The sequence below is a fragment of the Quercus lobata genome, chromosome 6, assembly GCF_001633185.2.
Source record: "Quercus lobata isolate SW786 chromosome 6, ValleyOak3.0 Primary Assembly, whole genome shotgun sequence".
NCBI lineage: Eukaryota > Viridiplantae > Streptophyta > Magnoliopsida > Fagales > Fagaceae > Quercus > Quercus lobata.
The window spans coordinates 52,415,695-52,438,496 of NC_044909.1; the positions used below are offsets into that span (position 1 = coordinate 52,415,695).

The 22,802-nt window shown below is 37.3% G+C and overlaps 1 protein-coding gene across 1 annotated transcript; it reads right to left on the reverse strand.

Moving 5' to 3' along the window:
- Positions 1-13,235: 13,235 nt before the first annotated feature.
- LOC115995320 (F-box protein At4g35733-like) lies at positions 13,236-14,716 on the reverse strand. Its single transcript, XM_031119837.1, has one exon. The coding sequence runs from the start codon at positions 14,615-14,617 to the stop codon at positions 13,511-13,513; it is 1,107 nt and encodes a 368-aa protein (XP_030975697.1). The 5' UTR covers positions 14,618-14,716; the 3' UTR covers positions 13,236-13,510.
- Positions 14,717-22,802: the final 8,086 nt, after the last annotated feature.

The window sequence follows — 22,802 nt, forward strand, 5'->3', positions numbered from 1 at the left end:
TGTCAAATTTCATGTAAATTGGATAGAATTTATTATTCGACTAATAAATAAAAATTAATGAAAAATAAATAAATTACCCACATGCAAGCTATTATAAGTACACCATATAATGTCATGGTGATGTTGGCTAATAATATATATTGAGAAATAGTTTAGCAATTTTTTTGTTTAATGATAAAGTTTAGCTTCAAACTGGTTTAGATCTATTCCTTCCAATCCACTTGTGTGATTTATATAATATAAGATGTAGGGACACGATTCGTGGCGGACCGTAACGGTGTCGGGTTCGCATGTAAGAAGGCCCCAACAATATCATTTGTAGAGCGTGGGTTTGAAAGGCTAGGCCTTGATCGACAGGCGATGGGTTTTTCGTGGTATTCGTGCGTGTCTGAGTTATCTTCACCCATGGAGTCTTTCTCCTGGAGGTGGGCTGGGAGGCTCTGGTTTTTGGCCATTTTTCCCCAGCCTCCTCTTTAGGTTACTTATTTTTCCTTTTATATCTCCCTGCGTTCATTGTCCTTCGTCCACGTATAGGTTTAGCCTTTCCAAGACTGATACTTGTCCCATCAGCCCATACCCAAAGTCGTTGGGGGTGGTTGTAAAAGCCAAAAAAATGCGGCTCTGTCAGGTTCAGAGTATTGAATGGTAGTAAGGGCAGCTTTCCCTGGATATTTTAGATTTTTCTTCCTAGTTTTTCCCCTATATCGTTTTTACCCCTCTTTCTGGTGGGACTTTGTGTCTGCCGAGGACTGAACTGCCCTCGGCGGTGTTCATAGGCTATCTTGTCGAGCTTGGGCCATAGCCTTCCTCGGCTTGGGCCTTTGGATTCTCCCCGAGTAGATGGGCCTGGCCCATAAATCCTTTGGGCCCCACATAAGATTATTCTTATATATAATATAAACAAGTCGTATGTTCATTTAAAAAGTTACGTGACAAAAATTATACATAAATAATCTTTTTAATTGCTACATAATGAGTTGAAGGAAGATGGCTCCAAATTGGATTAGAGATAACTTTTTACTTTGTTTAATATCATTTAAATTCTTGTCTTTGCCATCACGTTCAAAATTAAAGACTTACAAAAATAAGAACAAATTAAAGTTTGGCTACAACTCTCACTAAAAAAATTAAAATGACTACATATTTTTAAAATTTAATCATTGAATTATATATATTTTTATGTTTTCAACACATATGTCAAATTTCATGTAAATTGGATATAACTTATTATTCAATCTATAAAATTATTTTTTAATTTAGGCATAATTTTAGACTACAAAAACTTGAAATTTAAACATTTGATTGATAACATAACTATTGATTTTTGATCTCTTATAAATTTTGTAAGCATGGAGAATATAAGATGAAAATGTAATCCAATGATAAATTTGTCAAAAGTCACATTCAATAAAGAGATATTAAGTGGAATTGTAATCTAAGGCTACAAGCCTACAACCAAGTTTATTACCAAACTTCATTTATCCAAAATATAATAGTTCTCAACCATTGCAATTTTCTTTTTCTTTTCTTTTTTTGGAAAAAAGTGGCCACTATTGTTTTGATAAAATATTTTAACAATGGTTTTTGTTCAAAGAGAAATTTAGTACTCCTAGAATCAAGTTTCTCATGGACAAATGATGGCATAAATTGGAATGGCAACGACCTAGTGTGGCTGAATAGATAGAATATATTAACTTCTTAATAAATATAAACACAAAGACTTCTCATAAAAAAAATTACTTTTTAACAATTTTTTTTTTTTGTTTTAATAAAATAAAAAGTAGAAAAAATTTCCCCAACTATTATATACGACATAAGATCTTATTGAGTAAGAGATTTAGGGTTTGAACCTACCTATACCAAAAATTAATTAATATCTTAGTTTGATGATAAAAACAATCAGAATGGGCTAAAAGCTATAGGTTGAAAATTGTGGGGCCCAAATGATTTACGGGCCAGGCCCATCTACCTGGGGAAAATCCGAAGGCCAAAGCCGAGGAGGGCTATGGTCCAAGCTCGACAAAATAGCCTGTGGGTATCGCCGAGGACTGCTCAGTCCTCGGCAGACCCCAAAGTCCCCCCCTGAAGGAAGGGTAAAAACGGTATAGGACCGAAATCAGGACGAAAGATCTAAAATATCCAGGGAAAGCTGCTCTCACTGCCATTCAATACTCTGAACCTGACAGAGCCGCAGTCTTAGGCTTTTACAACCACCCCCAACAACTTTGAATATGGGCTGATGGGACAAGTATCAATTTTGGAAAGGTTGACCCTATACGTGGGCGAAGGACAGTGGACGTAGGCGAGTATAAAAGGAAAAATAAGTAACCTAAAGAAGGGGTTGGGAAAAATGGCCAAAAACCAGAGCCTCCCAGCCCACCTCCAGGAGAAAGACTCCAGGGGTGTAGGAAAACTTAAACTGGTACGAACACCGCGAAAAACCCACCGCCTATCGATCAAGGCCTAGCCTTCCAAACCCACGCTCTACAAATGATGTTGTTAGGGGCCTTTTCACGTGCGAACCCGACACTGTTACGGTCCGTCACGAATCGCGTCCTTACAATTGGCGCCGTCTGTAGGAAGGCTTGTGTGTTGGTATAGGAAGTGGGTCGATAGAGTTTCTTCGTTATATCTAACCGTTGGTTATAGAGTTCTAGTACAAAGTTCTGTTACGGACTACGTTTCTTGACTAGGGGCTTGGTTGAGGAGCTAACTCCCTTAAAGCCAAGGTCCCCCGTAAAGAACAAACTAGGCACGTGGTAACGTTAACCGTATGGATAAACTCTAGGGGCTTGGCTGATGAGCTAACTCCCCTAGAGCCAAGACCCCGCACAAAGAGAAAACTAGGTTTTGGACAGAACCAAGGCATTGCATGGTCCACCGGACTCAAGCCTCTAGGGAAACCAACTACCTGGATGTGGAAAACTAGGTTTTGGACAGAACCAAGGCATTGCATAGTCCTCGGACTCAAGCCTCTGGGGAAACCAACTACCTGGATGTGGAAAACTAGGTTTTGGACAGAACCGAGGCATTGCATGGTCTACGGACTCAAGCCTCTGGGGAAACCGACTACCTGGATGTGGAAAACTAGGTTTTGGACAGAACCGAGGCATTGCATAGTCCTCGGACTCAAGCCTCTGGGGAAACCAACTACCTGGATGTGGAAAACTAGGTTTTGGACAGAACCAAGGCATTGCATGGTCCACCGGACTCAAGCCTCTGGGGAAACCAACTACCTGGATGTGGAAAACTAGGTTTTGGACAGAACCAAGGCATTGCATAACTCAAGGCCATGTGGAACCAAGGCATTGCATGGTCTACGGACTCAAGCCTCTGGGGAAACCAACTACCTGGATGTGGAAAACTAGGTTTTGGACAGAACCGAGGCATTGCATGGTCTACGGACTCAAGCCTCTGGGGAAACCAACTACCTGGATGTGGAAAACTAGGTTTTGGACAGAACCGAGGCATTGCATGGTCTACGGACTCAAGCCTCTGGGGAAACCAACTACCTGGATGTGGAAAACTAGGTTTTGGATAGAACCAAGGCATTGCATAGTCCTCGGACTCAAGCCTCTGGGGAAACCGACTACCTGGATGAGGAAAACTAGGTTTTGGACAGAACCAAGGCATTGCATAGTCCTCGGACTCAAGCCTCTGGGGAAACCAACTACCTGGATGGGGAACCAACTATTTAAAAAAAAAACTATGGCACATAAACCTCAAAATTCATCCGAAGAGAGCTTCGCGTTAACAGATGGGTTAATACCTTGATTGCGCGGATTCCTCGGTCCACCCTCTGATCCCCCAATATCAAAGGGGTTGATGCGATACGGCGTAACATATTATCCAGAAGCACAACCAAAGCCCCTCGCTACTCGGCTACCCTCTCGAACGAATTACTTAGAGTTTGTCGTACTCGGACATCGCTCTTGCATGCATCGCGTAGCACTCAGCCGTTATCCCGGTTAGTTCCAAGAGTTTAATTTATTTGATGACTAACCTTGTTATGTTTGATAATATTTGTAAGTCTAAACTAGTAGGAATCTGTGTTAAGGCCTTTCTCTGCCTAGAATATCATTAAGGGCAAACTCATATTTAATATTCATGCATAAAGTAGTAGTTACGGAGAAGAAAGATATGTATAGAGAAATAAACACATATTTTATTAAGACAAAGGAACAGTACAGTGTACAATGGAAAGCTGAAACAAAGCCTACATCGAAGCTAACTACGTAAGTAACGAAGAATACAAGAGAGTAAAGATAAAGCCGAGGAGGCAGTTCAGAGGAGAGGTTGGCTACTGCCTCGAGACCTTATCCCCCCTCCATGCTTTTGCACGCCCATAACTCAGGCAGCAAAAGAACCCAACTTGGGGCCTGCACCGGTACAGAAAAGGTGCAGGAAACCTGACCTCAGGCTAACACCATCTACAGAAAAGGTGCAGGGAGCCGGAAGTTGGGAAGCCCCCGTAAAAATTTGCCTGCTACAAGGCAGACGGCGTTGATGGCGGAAATTCTTTTTTCTGACATACCAAAAATCTGGCATGACCAGAACCTGCTTCGGATTTTGACTAAAAGAAGGAGGAATACCATCTTCCTCCTGTCAAGGCGGAGGACTGGCTTGAATCTGTGCCATCCTTGTCCATACCATATCACCTGGAGGATTCGGTGCCTCTGAAGCGCGCGGAGACCTTTCATCCCTATCCAAGCCTCAAACATCTTGCTTTGGGGCAGTGGCACTAGAAAGAGAGATCGCGGATATGGAAGAAATATAGTTCTGAAGGGAACGGGAGAGTTCATGTGCAAGTGAAGTGATCCCCTATCCCATTTATACCCAGAAGTAAACCGATGGCATTTAATTCGCGCAGCGTCCCAAGGAACGCTACAGACAAAATGTCTCTGGCTCGATTTCCAACGTCATCTGCAACCCTGAGGATAAAGGAGTCTCGAGAGGGTGCACCTCGAACACTGGGACGCCAAAAGGTACCGCGTGATCAAAGGTTGTGGAAACACCTCTTAATTTGTGGGCCCAGTAAATTCGCGGCCCAGGCCCGTTCAGCATATGGGCCCAGGGACAGAACCAAAGCCTTGTATGGTCCTCGGACCCAAGCCTATGGGGAAACCAAGTACAAAAAATTATAAAAATTACAAGTTTTGGACAGAACCAAGGTCCTGTATGGTCCTCGGACCCAAGCCTATGGGGAAACCAAGTACAAAAAATTATAAAAATTACAAGTTTTGGACAGAACCAAGGCCCTGTATGGTCCTCGGACCCAAGCCTATGGGGAAACCAAGTACAAAAAATTATAAAAATTACAAGTTTTGGACAGAACCAAGGCCCTGTATGGTCCTCGGACCCAAGCCTATAGGGAAACCAAGTACGAAAAATTATAAAAATTACAAGTTTTGGACAGAACCAAGGCCCTGTATGGTCCTCGGACCCAAGCCTATGGGGAAACCAAGTACGAAAAATTATAAAAATTACAAGTTTTGGACAGAACCAAGGCCCTGTATGGTCCTCGGACCCAAGCCAATGGGGAAACCAAATACTTGGATAAGAAAAGGTTTGAATCTCGTAAGATGGGTTACTTGATAAAAATGTCGGGTCACTTCATCCACGGCTTAAACACCATAAAAGGTTAAGGCCAATAAAGGTGTAAGAAAGGGGGTGGAAAGCCCCAGCACTTAGTCATATAAGAAGGCCGCTCGTTTGGTGGGTGCTATATCTTCAAATGGTTATTCCTTACATGACATCAAGCCTTCGTTTCTCTCCTCGGCTAGCATGGGGTAAGTATTACTCTTCACTGATCGGCCTTATTATGTCAAGCATTTCTATTAAAATTATGGCGACGTCTTTTTATTATCAAATCTTTTGGTCTTAGCCGTCATTGATTTAGATGCTATATTAATATGCCGAGCAGCGTTTGTAGATCCAAAAGAAAAAAAAAAGCATAGAGACAAAACATGCGAAATAAAATAACAACGATTTTTATTAATACGAAAAATTATTACAATGTACAAAGAAGGGCTCGAACGAGCCTATACAAAATGCGAACTACCTAAGCGATAGTTACATCCGTAGTACAGATAACTAAACTCCCAGGCGTCTTCTAAACTCGTTTTCAAAGTCTCTCCAATCTTTGCCTCGATACTGCTCATATTATGATAAGAACCTTCTTTGGGAAGAAATGGCGGAGAAGGAAATAGTAAGGAAGAAATCAATGAAGAAGATGGAGGAGATGAATGAAGAAGATGGAGGACATGAGTAAAGAAGGAGGAGAAGAAGAGAGAAGAGATGAAAAGAAAGAAAAAGGAGCAAAAGAGGGAGAAGTGAAAGCACCAGGATGGAACTGGTGCTGGGAAGACTAAGAAAGGGAGATGGAGAATAGCCCCAGTGAAGGAAGAGAGGAAGAAGTAGAGACGCTTAGTCCCTGCCTCGATCCTGACTCCCAACACATTGGAGCCATACTAGGTATGCTCATAGGAGAGCGGTTGGTACTGATGATGGGTGTTCTCGACTCAGTCACGCCGAAAGTTTGACGTGACGAGTCCCTGCTTCGGATTTTGACTGAAAGAAGGGTGAGGTTGATTTTGAGTCTTCGCCATCCCTGTCCCGATCGAGCCATAATGAGCTTTATTGGAACATGGCGTCTATGGGAGGGGTTTGGCTCCTGCATCACTCGTTGTTATGATAAAGTGTATCACGATTTAGTTTGTGGACCAGTGGGTAAAATGAACCCTCGAGGAGGCCAAATATTTCAAATCTCAGAAAGATGAGAAGGAATTCTTTACAAAAATAATAACCTCCGCATTTCCTTCTTATACTGAGGGTGGAGCGGGAGACATTTAATAGGTTCAGATATCCAAAGGAATCTGCCAACACGAACATGCCGGTTCCGTTTCTCCACCCCATCAAAACAAACCGCCGAATTAAAGCAGTCTCGTAAATAGTGGTCATTAAAAACACGTTTTGGGATACCCAAACGATAAGAGCGCATCAAGCGCGAAATCAAAAGGCTGCCTCATAAACCGGCGCGTTTCTTGGACAGATGAGGAGCCGCCAGCATTATTAAAAGGCCAAATTGATTGGGCCGTAGGAAGAGGTTTGGCATCACCAAAACCCCCTTTCCAACCAAGAGGTTGGACAGCCGGGTTTTGAGGGGCTATTGTGGGGCCCAAATGATTTACGAGCCAGGCCCATCTACCTGGGGAAAATCCGAAGGCCAAAGCCGAGGAGGGCTATGGCCCAAGCTCGACAAAATAGCCTGTGGGTATCGCCGAGGACGGCTCAGTCCTCGGCAGACCCCAAAGTCCCCCCCCTGAAGGAAGGGTAAAAACGGTATAGGACCGAAATCAGGACGAAAGATCTAAAATATCCAGGGAAAGCTGCTCTCACTGCTATTCAATGCTCTGAACCTGACAGAGCCGCAGTCTTAGGCTTTTACAACCACCCCCAACGACTTTGAATATGGGCTGATGGGACAAGTATCAATTTTGGAAAGGTTGACCCTATACGTGGGCGAAGGACAGTGGACGCAGGCGAGTATAAAAGGAAAAATAAGTAACCTAAAGAAGGGGTTGGGAAAAATGGCCAAAAACTAGAGCCTCCCAACCCACCTCCAGGAGAAAGACTTCAGGGGTGTAGGAAAATTTAAACTGGTACGAACACCGCGAAAAACCCACCGCCTATCGATCAAGGCCTAGCCTTCCAAACCCACGCTCTACAAATGATGTTGTTAGGGGCCTTTTCACGTGCGAACCCGACACTGTTACGGTCCGCCACGAATCGCGTCCTTACAAAAATCTATAGGAGTTGTAATAATAATTTTTTTTAAAAAAATCTCATGTTATGTTGGCTAAAAGTCCTTTGTTATGTTTCACTCCAATATTTTGTCCCAAAAACCTAACAATGAATAGTTTCCTCAATACATTTATTAAGCACTCTTCACTTAATATGCCAAATAAAAATCTTATTTTATTCACTCTCTAGTAACACAATGGATTAATATATATATATATATATATATATCTAAAAAGAGGGAAAATGATATTAAAATAGAATAGAAATAGAGTACTGAGAAGGCTGATATAATTATCTGTAAATACATACTCCCTCCGTCACAATTTATTGGTCCTCTATTCTATTTTGGGATGTCCCAAAATGAGAAAATTCTTAGGTACTTCTAGAATACATAAAAATGATACTCATTGTCTCATTCCTCTCATATTCATGATGGAGGTCCTCTTTGAATGTAAGAGGAGGAAGTACTATTCTCTATATTCTGGGAGTAACTTTCTTACTGCTTTAGGAGTACTTAAGAATTACTCCCTAAAATGAAGTCCACTTTTTAAAATTAATAAATAAAATTTCAATCTTACTTTTTACTTTATTTAAAAAGTCAATGTCAATTGTTCCAACTAATAAGAGTAATTCTAAAAAATTATACATGATAATAAATGATGTTATTTTTAAAAAGTTTAATTTTTAAAACAGGACCAACAACTATGATTTATGTGGAGAGCTTAGTTTCATTCCCCAGTGGAAATCTGTCTTAGATTTAATTTATTTTTTTTAATTTCTCCTTAGTGGTAATTTAGAAAAAAGTTATGTGTGATTTAGAGCAGATGATATTGTATCTTATTAAGGATGATGTGTTTGTTAAATTCCAATTCTCTTTTCCTTTTCAGCCTCTGTAATTTGTGATGGACTAGTAAATTGTGGATTTGTCATGCTTTGGAATTGTGATAGAATTTTGGGAGAGGTTGGGTTATTAATCTATGTGGAGCGAGAGCTGGTAAAGGGTTTTATTAGATTTTTCTGCAATAACATCTCAGCTATAGCTTGCTTTGGAGTCTATTTGTTTTAGGGAAATTCATAAAGACAGAGAGGGTTCCTACTACTAGGTAATATGACTAATTAAGTTTCATATACTTTGATGGAAACCGTGTTTTTGTATAAGTCGATAAATTTAAATAGAGAATGTTTCAATCAGTTGTGAAAGTACCTAGATGGATTGTCTGAACCTAAGTGATTGCTAGTTTTTGTGAAATTGTCTGCGATGTTGAGCTTTTTACTTAAAAATTTAGATGGATAGACCACGTTCTAGTATTCATCATCTTCTTCTAGCCAAGCCACAGGTTTGTGTTCTGTTCAACCATGTTTCCATGTACAGCTGTTCCATTACAGTTAAAATCAATTAATGGGCAGTAGTTGGAGTACTTTGTATATAGGCAGGATGAATTTTGTGGTTTGTACACTGTACCAAGCATTCTACCTCTTTTTTGACACAATTTGTTTCTTCTCCCTAATCCTCTTCATTAGGCCTTAACATGAGGCATTGAAACATTATTACAGTATGGTGTTCTGTTCTTTTCTTTCTCCAGTGAATCCTATCCCAAACACAAACAGCCTCTTAGACAACGTTGTATTCTGGAATTTACTTTTATACTGGCCATCCTACTCCTATTTGACAATGTATTATTATGTTATCTGAAGGCTGTACTTATAGTTAAGTTATTCTAGTTGCTCCTAAACTAAGCCAAAGCGTCCTCAGATGTCAATTGCCCAAAGCTCTGAGTATGACCTCTCCAAGTTCAACAACTATTCCTAAAAAATTATCTCAAGATTTGTAAAATCTTTCACTGGCCATTTTTCTTACACTAGTAGTAGTAATTTTGATTTGCCTGATTCTTATTTTTTTGACTTCCCATATATGATATATGCTCTCTGTTCTGCCAATGTTATTCTTAGAAATGAAATTCCCTGGTAATTTTCTATTAGATCCTAATCTTATCTGTTTCCAACTTCTCATCTGATCACATTTGCTGGTTGTGATTACCATGATTGTTGGCACAAGCCAGAATAATAAGATCTGTTTATTAATATGCAACAATGAAATGTGATGATCAGCCAGCTGAAAATGACAGTTGACAGCCTGAAAAAACATAAAAGAAGAACGATATTTGTTTAATCACGAACAATTGTAAATTCCTGCCTTAACTCACATACAAAATTCCATTAGCCTCTGACTGCTAAAAGGGGGCTGGAGGAACCTACTTAGATCGATATCTCAAAATTTATGTAGAGAAACATATCAAACAACTAGCCACAAGAATAAGGCTGACCAAAGTGTTAGTAAAACCGACCCCAAAGCATATGCCCCCAGCATGATCACGGAACATTCACTGTTACTTAACTGCTCCAAACAATTGCGTAATTGTGCCTGTCACATCAATAAGGAAAACTTATTAACAAGGATTCCACTCTATATATATAAGACTGGCAATGATTTCCAAATAAGAAACATTCCACCTTCCTGTAATCACTCACCAATTACATAAACTTAGGCGGTGCTTATATGGCCAAGTCAGCCTCACAAAGTTAGTCATTTGGCTTAGAGTACAAATTGTTTAATTTGAAATTTTTAGGTCAGCTGCAATATACCTCAAGCTGAAGTAATCACATGATCTAGAGAAATAGAGAAATATTAAAGTTGGTTTTGCTTGTAACTGACTAAAGGTCGGTGCTGACACATTGGGTGGTTGTGTTGAGATCAAGGAATTAAAAGAAGATGAAGAATTATATTTGAAAATGGAAAGCCTTAGTTGAGTCAATAATCTGGACAGTTTTTCTTGCACACAGCAAAGGCCGCTCTTTATCTGTAGCAGTAAGTAGGTTGGTACTTCATGGTAGCAATGCAATGAAATTATTCTAGTCCCCTCAACATTTCGTAAATATTTTAATTCTTTGGGAAGTGGTGATTAATAGTGCAACAAAAGGAAATCCTATTTAGATGAAATGAGTATAATCATGACAAAGATTTGTCCTCTTTTTTTTATTATAAGTCAAAAATTTGTCCTCTCTGATGTCCGGATCTTGCGTTGCCACAGAAATGGGCTCTCCTCTTTTGCCAAAAATTTAGGTCTTTCTGAATGTATGGTTGCATATATGAGCCTAATTTATTATTATAAACTTATATATCAGCTCAGAATGATATGACTGTCATTAATGATGACCTGGAGAGAAGTTGATAATGTTCAGTTACACTTATCACTGTACAGAACTTAATGTTTTACAAAATAAATTTTAGCCAGCAGTTATATCGCTAATGCTTCAAATTGTTTCCCAATTGACAATAAAATCCCCTTGTGTTTACAGACCACCTCTTCTTGTTAGTAATGAGTGTTTATGTCTCTTCTCCTGTTGAAAAGTTAAACTTCTTTAACACTGAATATCTTAAGCAGATTTCCAAGACAATCACAAATCAGGGTCAAGTTTGACATTTGAATTGCAACCACCTTTTAGATTCCTATTCCCATTTTTGCAAACTCTCTCCCACATCCTGGCTTCCCATCTCTCTCTCTCTCTCCTGTTTATTTGCTTTTGACTTTGAATTTCTTTTATTGCAGGCTCCCATTTCATCCTCTTACTCCAATTTCAAAACTCATTATTATATTCCCAAGTTCCTACTTCCCCCACAACTTCATTTTAGATTGTCAAATCTTTTATGATAGAGAATGCAACGGTTGACGTCTCTTGGTTATCCTACTCTTATTTGTTTCCTCAGCCTAAATAGTAAATAGTAATACCATTTTCATGACATAACTTCTTTTCTTCTTCTCAATCTCCATATTAGTAGTGGTAATTTTGATTTGCCTAATGCTTTTTTTTAGACTTCCCATATATGATATATGCTCTCTGTTTTGCCGAAGTTATTCATTGAAGTGAAATTTTCTAGTCATCTTCTGTTAGATCCAGACTGTAATTGGTTGGTTTAGAACAGTGAGGGTCGGTACCATTAGGTAATATAAAAAATTAAGTTTCATATGTATATGTCATATGTATATTGATGGAAATCATGGTTAATGCAGGTTGAATTTAAATAGAGTTATTTTAAGAGGGTATCTGGCCTTATTATAAGTTTTGTGGTCTCTTAGCACTTTGTTGTGAAAGCTATGAAGCTCAATAATTGCTAGTTTTTTTGTGAAATTGTGTGCGCAGTTGAACTTTTACTTACAAATTTAGAACAATGGTTTTTCATGATATTTAGTCTTCATCATATGACATACCATTTTCACGTTTTGTCAATAACATTTTTCCTTTCAGCCGAGGTAGAACTTTCGGCCTTTGAATCCTTGCATTAGCATAACAGTAAATGGTTCACTCTGTCACAGTTGAATTATGAGCACTCACGGTTGACGTGCTTGCAGGCATGACTAGTAAATGCAAAGTCTTGGATTCCATGACCATATTTGATTTGATTTAATTTGGCAAGATCAACATTCTCATACTTTTTGAATGTTGATTAAGGCTCTAAATCGTCAGGACATGAGGCTCTTCTACCATATATGGATAGTTAAGTGTTTGTACGAAATTTTTGAGTGATGGAAACGAGTTAAAAATTAAGCTAAACAAGAATTTTTTTGTGAGACTCACATGTTTTGAGAACTCAATTATGGAAATTGAGTGATATGATCCAAAAACACCCTCATCCAAACAAGCTCGAAGAATCTTCAATGTGGGGGGTTTCCAAACTGGTTCGCGCCAAGACAAGCTATGATTTACATGGAGAGCCTAGTTTCATTCACGGGTGCAAATGATTTTAAAACACATGTTTAAGTTATCAGAGAGCTTTCATAACCCCCTTCCTCACTTGTGGAATGCAATAAAAAAATGTGCATTTAATTGTATTAAACTTAAAGCTATCTATAACATAATAAAATAAAACGAAAAACAAATGTATCTAGTGAACAAAGTTTCCATTATTTCAGGGTCTGTGAGGAGTTATTAATAGACCGTCTTACCCCCAAAACGGGAAAGATGATTCTCCAACTTGGAACCATGGCCACATTTTGGTAGAAGGTATATACTTCACATCACACCACCGCCCAAAGAACAAGTATTATTCTTGAGCAAGTTGAGGGTGGCTAGAAAATCTTAGAATATCGAGGAAAGCTGACAATGGAGAAGTAGTACCATCCTCCAAGCCAAACAACCCCGTGTCATAACTAGGAAAATCATCCTTACCACCATTGCTTAACAAATCTTCAATGACAAAACAAGCACTAGGCCTTATGGAAAATAGTTTGACCAGAGTGACAAAAAATATTTCAGGGCGGTAGTTTTTCTGGTTTTCTAGAACTGAAACATGTGGGATATTCAAGTATTAGGCAATGGCTACTAGCAATATACATACCCAATTCAGTAAAAGATTATGACTTTCTACAAAATAATAGTTCATAATCATGCTTTAATCTTCCTTCTATTCAACATGGATGATAGAACTGAGTATGTAATCATACAAAACCACCAATAACTACTATAGGAAACATATGAGGAAGGAATTTTACAATAAAACCAAACACACCACAAGATAGTTCATAGGGTTCCATTCTAGTGAAAATACAAGTGAAGAAAAACGCTCCAACAGTAAGATTCATTAAAACTTATACAACATGAATGGTTTTAACAATTGCCAAAATCCAAATAATGGGTTGGAGGAATTTCCTTACGAAGCGGTTTGGATGTAAACTTTGTCCCCATTCAAATCTGCACTGGTGATGCTGTTATTCTCTAATTTGAAAACATGAATTCGTTTTTGCTGAGTGAAGTAAATGCAATTCGCCTCGTATCCGAAAAATTCTCCAGTCGAAACAGAGAGCGAACAATCACTGCGTAGAATAAAAGCTCGATCCCCCAAGCTTTCCTCCAAAACCCATTCACCCCATTCATTCTTCTTATACACTTTGAAACCAACCACACAGGCATAATGACCGCCTCTCCATTCCCTATCAAGGTGTCTATCAACAATATAGATCGTTCCATCCGACTCCACGAAATGCTTCTGTGTCTTCAGAGAATCTGACCCACAAGGATTCCAGACTTCAACCAAATCCAATGTCGAATCATTGATTCTGATCCACCAACCTATTCCGAATCGATCAACCACATAGACTTGGCCCTCATACACAATAACATCATCGAACTCCATATCCTTTTCACCTAAACAGGTCAAACTCTCATCCCCACATTTTGCGTGGCCTAATTTACCGTCACTATGGACAACAAAAACATGACAGTCGTTGAACATCACAACTTTATTAACTCGCGCAGCTGGAATGAGGCTTTGAATTTCAAGGGTATAAGCTCTAGATAATTCGACAGTATCATAGTCCAGTAAAACAAAGTTGTTGGGCAAAATATTGGGGGAATCGGAATCGGATTCGTACCTTTGTCGATGTGGGTCTAAAAGATGCATTTTGCATTTGCAATCTTCAATCTTGATCAACCATCCCTTTTCCGAAGAAGCTGAGGGAGTTAGACGATAGAGAATGGTTTCGTGGAGAAGGCATATGGTTTGCGGGTGAAGATGGTCAGCTTCATCAGGAAATAGAGCTAGCCAGGCTAGCCTTTGGCTTAGCCTCCGCAGTGGCGGAGCAGAAGGGTTGGGAAAATTGAGAGGGAAGCGAGGGATGAAGTCGGAGCAAGAAATAGCCGAGCGCCATGATTTACAGACACCGCGGAATCGGAGAATTTCGATGCGGGTGTCGAGGCCTTTGCCGATCGGTAGTAACAGTTCCTCGGGAAGTTCCGAGCATTCCAAACTCTCACTCATGTCTTGCGTTTCTTGGTTGACTTGACTTTTGCAGCTGATTGGTGTTTTGTGGAGAATACAGTGAGAATACAGATATAGGAATTTAGGAATTTGGGTTTACTAAAGGGGTTTCCAATTGGGGAAAGTTAGTAGTCAGTAGTTATTAGTACATGCTCCAGGATCGTTGCTCCCTCTCTCACACGATGGATGGGGCATCACACGTGCAATTGTAAGGTTGAAAAAACTTATCTTGCAAATATTGAAATTTTCTTAATGATTTTCCTAAGCTAAGTTGAGAAATGCCCCCATAAATAATATAGTCATGGACTTTATCTTGTACGTGTAAGTAATTTATGTGATATTAGTAGTGGACCCTAGTTGGATTTTAAATTTATTAGTTTGATGTATTTCGGATTTTGAGATTTAATCTAATCTTTCTAGTTTGATTTATTTTGATATTTGAGCCTTAATATATTGTTGGAATGGCTCGAATTGTCAAAATTGATGGCTTGACATTAGCCAACAAACCATTAAAAAATACATGATTTCTTACGTGAAGAAATACAAAAAGTTACATTAAATGTTGCATGGATTCATGGCCGACTTTATTGACTTATTCATTGATAGAAGTCTTGCATTTCTTCCCATGTTCTGACATGCATACATGCTTTATCTTTTAGCCGAAATGTATGACTCCATTGGCATTCATGAATTGTCAAAAAAAAGGTAAGAAATTACACCTCAAATTACCAAATACATGCTAGCCAAAATATATGACTTCATTCTCAATAAATGCTAGCCATTTTTGTTGACTTGATATGTTTCATGTTGGTGATATTTCGGCTGAAGGTTTGGCTATAAATAGACGTGGAGCAAATGTGAGCTATGCATGTGAGCTACAGAGATAGCAATTAGAACTTCTTCTGTGTGTGCACACCATAGTGTAGAAAGTTAGTGTCTTGCAACTTTTGTCTAAATACAATAGGGTATTCTTTATTTATGTGAGAGAACCAAGGGTGTATTTGGGGTTTGGGTTTGTGTGAGAGTGTCTTTAAGTCATTGTTGTCATCTCCACGGTTATAGTGAAACTTGAATTCTGTCGCCTCCTGTGAACGTAAGCATATTGCTAAACTACGTAAATTTCTAGTGTCATATTTTCTTCTCTCTCTTCTTTAATCTTGTGTTAACAACCAATTTTCACTCAATTTTCACAACATATATATATATATATATATATATAGGTAAAGTATTTTTGCACTACGTGTCCTAAATTATTTATTTTTAGAAAGTTTTATTTTTTAATTTTGGAATCAAATGTGGGACCACATCATAAATATCCATCCAAGTGAGGTATTTGGTACAAAAATCAAAGAGTTTAAAATTAATGAACATAAAAAAATGGACAATTTACATTTTCCATTTAATAATATTCTTACAAGACTTTTTAAAGAGTTAAAAAAATAAATAAGAATGACTATCAATAATATTTAAATTATATATGTAAGAATTATATTATGCATTTTAATGTATATTTTTTAGGTATATTCATACATATGCATGAGGTGACAAGTTAGTTCAAATAATAAATAAAAAATTTTGAAAAAATAAAAATAAATTACCCGCATGCAGGCTATTATAAGTTCACCATATAATGTCATGGTGAGGTTAGCTAACAATATATATTGAGAAATAGTTTAACAATTTTTTGTTTAATGATGAAGTTTAGCTCCAAATGGGTTTAGATCTATTCCTTTCAATCCACTTGTGTGATTTATATAATATAAGATTATTCATATTTATAATATAAACAAGTTGTATGTTCATTTAAAAAAAGTCATGTAACAAAAATTATACATAAATAATTTTTTTAATTGCTACATAATGAGTTGAAGGAAGATAGCTCCAAATTGGATTAGAGATAACTTTTTACTTTGTTTAATATCATTTAAATTCATGTCTTTGCCATCATGTTCAAAATTAAAGACTTAACAAAATAAGAACAAATTAAAGTTTGGCTACAACTCTCACTAAAAAATTAATATGACTACTGTGGGTATCTAAGGCATGCTTAGGCATGCTTACAACGTCCTAGGCATGCTTGCAAAGTCCTTGGCTGTCGTCAGCATGCTTTGCAACGTCCTCGGCATGCTTAGCAACGTCCTTGGCATGGACTTTGCAAGCATGCCTAGGACGTTGTAAGCATGCGTTAGGTACCCACAACTACATATTTTTAAAATTTAAAAAGAACAAATTAAAGTTTGACTACAACTCTCACTAAAAAAATTAATATGACTACATATTTTTAACATTTAATCATTGAATTATATATTTTTTATGTTTTCAACACATATGTCAAATTTCATGTAAATTGGATATAATTTATTATTCGATCTATAAAATTATTTTTTAATTTATGCATAATTTTAGACTACAAAAACTTGAAATTTAAACGTTTGATTGATGACATAACTATTGATTTTTGATCTCTTATAAATTTTGCAAGCATGAAGAATATAAGATGAAAATGTAATCAAATGATAAATTTGTCAAAAGCCACATTCAATAAAGAGATATTGAGTGAAATAGTAATTTTAGGCCACAACCAAGTTTATTAATAAACTTAATTTATCCAAAATATAATAGCTCTCAACCATTGCAATTTTCTTTTTTCTTTTTTTGGAAAAAAGTGGCCACTATTGTTTTCATAAAATATTTTAACAATTGTTTGTATTTGTTGAAGGCCAAAAATTTACAAGAAAGCCCATTCCATGAAAAGTAAAGAAGGCTCAATTCAAGCAGTAAGAAGAATCAACATTAAGACCCTATTTATGTTCAGATTTCCAGCAAAAAGGCCATTTAAAAATCCAGCAAAATCCAATGAAAGAACTGGGTCGGGATACCCAGAGGCTGCCAGAGGCCCGGGATCCTCGGATAATGTAGCACAACTAATGTGGAATTGAAACAGCTCAAGAGAGGTACCACGAAATACAAGAAATGAAGAACATATATGTCCTTCTCAAATACCCAATGGTGCAGCAAAGAATCAGAAAGTGTAAAGCAAACATTCATGAACAAAGGAGCTGTACCACAAGGAACCAAGAATGAGAAAACCATAAGTAGAAGCGACTGGAAGGGAACTTTCAACCCAGCAGTAAAAGATTCCAACTATTTGGGAATAATGACAGCAAGGAAAGACAACCAAAAGCTGAGTCTAAAAAGTAAGAAACATTGAAAAAAAAAAGAGATTGAAGGTCAGCTGCCCAAGGATGCTCCGGAATGGAAAGTCAACAAGTGGTGTTTAGAGAAATAGCACTAAAAAATGAAAACTATGAGAAAAAAGAGAAGAGACCAGCCCCTGTGCAACTGTCACAGCACGAGCTCTGAGGGGCAAAAGAGAGAAATCACTAGTACCTCGGAGCCTTAAAAACACACTATAAAAGGAAGAGAAAACCCATGTTGAAAGGGGGGATTTTCAGTAGGAAGAATATCATAATAGAGCCATTAGAACTCTGTAAAATTTAAGAAAAACAGAGGAACTTCTCCCGGTATCCTAGAAACAGCTACTATAGCACATATTTGGATTCAAAAGGATTCAAACTTTGCAAGTTTTAGAGGTTTCGATAGCCATCGAAGTCTGTAATTTTTGAGTTTATTTGAACCTTGTATCACATCTTAGTGAGCACCTTTGTAATCCACAATTAAGAAAATTAATGAAATATCTCATATTGATTTGAGGATTTCTAACAATTACTTTGCATATTTCTTTGTTATATTATCTTCCTTTACTGCTTCTTGCTGCTCAATACATATATTCTTGCTTGTTAATTTTTCCTTTTACTCAACCAAAAGCTGAGTCCTTTGCCCAAGTTAAGCCACTTAGACTTGAGTTCCAAATCTCACAAGTCTTGTGCAAAAGCACTAAGTCTGTGAGAATTGGGGCCAGAATCCTCGTGGCTGAATCATTCTCATGAAATTCATTTACATATATGTATATGTATTAATATATATATATATATATCCTAATCTAAGAAATTAATAATTATTTGAAGATATGTGCATTGTATAGTTGATCTTGTGTAGGACTGATAGAGGTAAAAGGAAAAGACAAAACTTCATTGCATAACAAGCATGGAGAAAGATTGTATAGTGCAGAGAATTAGTATTTTGGGTTCTTATAGGCCTAATACCCCCCGGGATCCCACGACAGTACGCCCGGGGTACCAAGTGAAGGAATTCTTTAAAATGTTTATACGACAAAAGATAAGCCTTAAATATTCTATTTCAATCTCTTTCTCATTGTGAATATTATGAATATCTATTTTACTTATTTTGTAAGAGTAAAGGGTCATTTTATGATACTAAAACACTTATAATGGTATTTTATTACTTAGGAGAAATCACATTTTCGCCTTGAGGAGATTTATGTGATTTGCGCACAACTTGGTTCGTAATCAGCCCCCATTTAGCTGCGGTGAACCAATCCCAGTCCACCAAACTACAACTATTTGGCCCAGGATCCTTGGGCCTGTGTGCTAAAGAAAAATAGCACTCTCACAGTATTCAAAGTGAAATTTAGCACGGTTGACCTCTCTTGGTTATCCTACTCTTATTTGTTTCCTAAGCCTAAATAGTAAATAGTAATACCATTTTCAAGACATAACTTCTTTTCTACTTCTCAATCTCCATACTAGTAGTGGCAATTTTTATTTGCCTAATGCTTATTTTTAGACTTCCCATATATGATATATGCTCCCTGTTTTGCCAAAGTTATCCATGAAGTGAAATTTTCTAGTAATCTTCTGTTAGATCCTGACTGATACTGGTTGGTTTAGAATAGTGAGGGTCAGTACCATTAGGTAATATGACAAATTAAGTTTCCTATGCATATGTCATATTTATATTGATGGAAATCAAGGTCAATGCAGGTTGAATTAAAATAGAGTTATTTCAAGAGGGTATCTGACCTTATTATAAGTTTTGTGGTCTCTTAGCACTTTGTTGTGAAAGCTTTGAAGCTCAGTAATTGCTAGTTTTAATGTGAAATTGTGGGCGCAGTTGAACTTTTACTTAAAAAATTTAGAACAATGGTTTTTCATGATATTTAGTCTTCATCATATGACATTCCATTTTCACGTTTTGTTGATAACTTTTTCCTTTCAGCCGAGGTAGAACTTTCAGCCCTTGAATCCTTGCATTAGCATAACAGTAAATGGTTCACTCTGTCAGAGTTGAATTAGGAGCACTCATGGTTGACATGTGCTTGCAAGCACGACTAGTAATAAAATGCAAAGTCTTGGATTCCATTACTATATTTGATTTGATTTAAAATTTGAAAAAGATCGACATTCTCATACTTTTTGAATGTTGATTAAGGCTCTAAATCATCAGGACATGAGGCTCTTCTGCTATACATGGATAGTTAAGTGTCTGTACTTTGAAATTAGTTAGTTCTTGAATTAAAAAAAGGAGGTGGTTGGTTTAAAATTTTTTGCAAAGCAGTCCCAAACCAGGGCCAGAACCAAGATTTGAACCTAGGGGGGCCAAAGCATGAACCAAAAAAATTTCAAGGGACATGGTTTATTAAAAAAAAAATCATGTTAGACAAAACAATTGCACTTTATTACCATAAATATTTAAGTCAAGAAGGAAATAATATGAACCAAAAAAGTTGAAAGTTACAATATGATATTCTAACCTTTTCGAAGAAGAATAATAAAAAAGAAGAGGACTTCAGATCTCCAAATTTTGGGTAATTAGAATTAATATGTGAATTTTATCACGTTGACCAACTCACTAATATAATAAACCCATACTTTTGGATGCAATTGAAAATCACACTAATGAAGTTTTCAAAACTTTGTTTAAGGATTTTAAAAAATTGGGATATTAATATTAAGAGTTGGCAATGCCACATCATCAATATTGGCTTCTAAAAGAATTTTGCATTTTATCTTTTGAAAAAAAATTAAATATTGTAATTAACTTTCCCTTAGTTTATAAATCAATTAAAAATTCATATAAATTATTGTCACCCCTGTAAGGGAATTTTTTTTTTCTATGAGATTTTTTTGGTTATGAATTATTGAATTATAATATTGGTGATTTGTGGATTTTTTTTTTTTTTTTTGAGAAACTGATTTGTGGATTTTTTGTTGACTATCAAGGGGCCAAGGGCCCAAAGAAAGGGTTAGGTGATTAGTTTCTTTTGCGCTATTTGGACCAATCTGAAAATTTGAGAGGGGCCAACTATAAACTCTAAATTCTAAAATATGTGTCATTCAATATACTACTTAAATTTTTCAAAGAAATGGTTTTGGGGAGGTGGGGGCCATGGCCCCCCCTGCCCTTAGTGGGTCCGTCCCTATCCCGAGCTGTTGTCGTCCTGATTTCTTAAATTGGTTACGTGTGTATACTTATTAACAGGTATGATTTCCTAAACCAATAACCAAGCCCAATCTATGTTGTTTCAGCCACGCCTTCAATACCATCCCTTTCTTGATATCCAAAATTATGTGCCCTATTTGTGGCCATTATTTTGGAATCTAACACCATTTTGAGAACCAGAATGATGTTTTCAATTACTATGAGGGTATTTTTTTTTTTTTTTTTAATGGGATAACTATGAGGTTATTTAAGAAAACTTTTTCACTTTCCATTAATTGTGTGTGAAATATCATATAAACATGTGCATTTGTAAGTTAAGACAAATGCACAACTTGCTTCAGGTACTACTTTTTGCTAATGAGTTTCGGCTCAAATTGCACTTCATCCTATAAGAATAAGTGGAGGGTGAGTGCAGCCCTAGTAATTGTGAGAGGGAAGTTTCTTGAGGTGTTATTAAGATAGTTTTCCTCAATCTAACTATCCAAGCAAAACAGAGTAAATATGCATACTATCTAAAAGTTGAAATTTAGCATTTATTATTGCTACACTCTTATTAAGCCACATTAAGAAATCATTTCAATTCATTTTAGTCAATCTGGTCTATTCCGGTCCATACAGTCCATTTCAGTTCAATTTGGTCTATTTTAGTTTAATTCTGTCCATTTGGTTGACTTAGGTCCATTTCGGTTCCCTTCGGTTCATTTTGGTCCACTTTGGTCCATTTCAATCTGCTTCATTGATGTTATGTGAGAAAAGGTTTGTGTAGAAAAATGAGCTAATTCGTTGACATTTATGTCACATTTCTTGCATAATGTTGGTAACTTCTTAATAAAATTACATTTTTCTTATATTATTAAGTCTTGAATTTTTTTTCTAATATAAGTTATAAATTTACTTATATTTGCTTTCAGGTCATTTAAGACATATAGATGATAAACTACTTGTAAAGAGTTTTAGAAACAAATTTCAACCCCATATAACATTATTTAGAAAATAACTCACCTTGTATAATAATTAAATATAAAATGGATTATGTTTACTAGAAAAAAAAAAACAAAACAAAACAAAACAAAAAAATTTTAAAAAAAACTTGCAAAATTTAAAAATCTTTCAAATAAAAAAAAAAAAACATAAGCAGCTTTGTGGGACCTGAAAATTGGAATCCCGGCCCACTTCACATTAAGGGCCCAAAGCCCAGGCCGAGGAGCCCTATCTTCAGGGACACACAGTAAAAGCTCCTTGAAGGCCCAAGGATGTGGCCGAGGACGACTCTATACCCGACATCTCGCAAAACACCCAAAGAAAAGGACAGATTCAGCACAGGAGCAGCGCAGGGGAAAAGGCTGCCAACACCTTAATGTGGAGCCCATCGCCTGACAAACCCATACTCGTACCATGCTATCCAGCTCTTCCCCAACCACTCCGACGTGAGGGTTGATAAGACGAGTAACCACCCCAAATAAGGAAAAACTGACACGTATCTGAGGAACGAGAGAAAATACCAGTATAAAAGGGGAGGGGGGGGGGATGCCCAAAAGGAAAGGAGGCTGGCAGACACTGCTACCCATGGAGAAGGATGAGACGCTACTCGGACTAAGTCCGAGGAGACGGACCTTTCAAACCCCATCCATGTAAGATAGGATCCTTCAGGCCAAATTCACCTACGCATGGGTCTCCTTGAAAATCCGGATCAAACCACCGCCTAGCGCCCAATGTCATGCCTTTCCAATCCCACTCTCTACAAATCATATGTCATGCCTTTCCAATCCCACTCTCTACAAATCATATGTCATGCCTTTCCAATCCCACTCTCTACAAATCA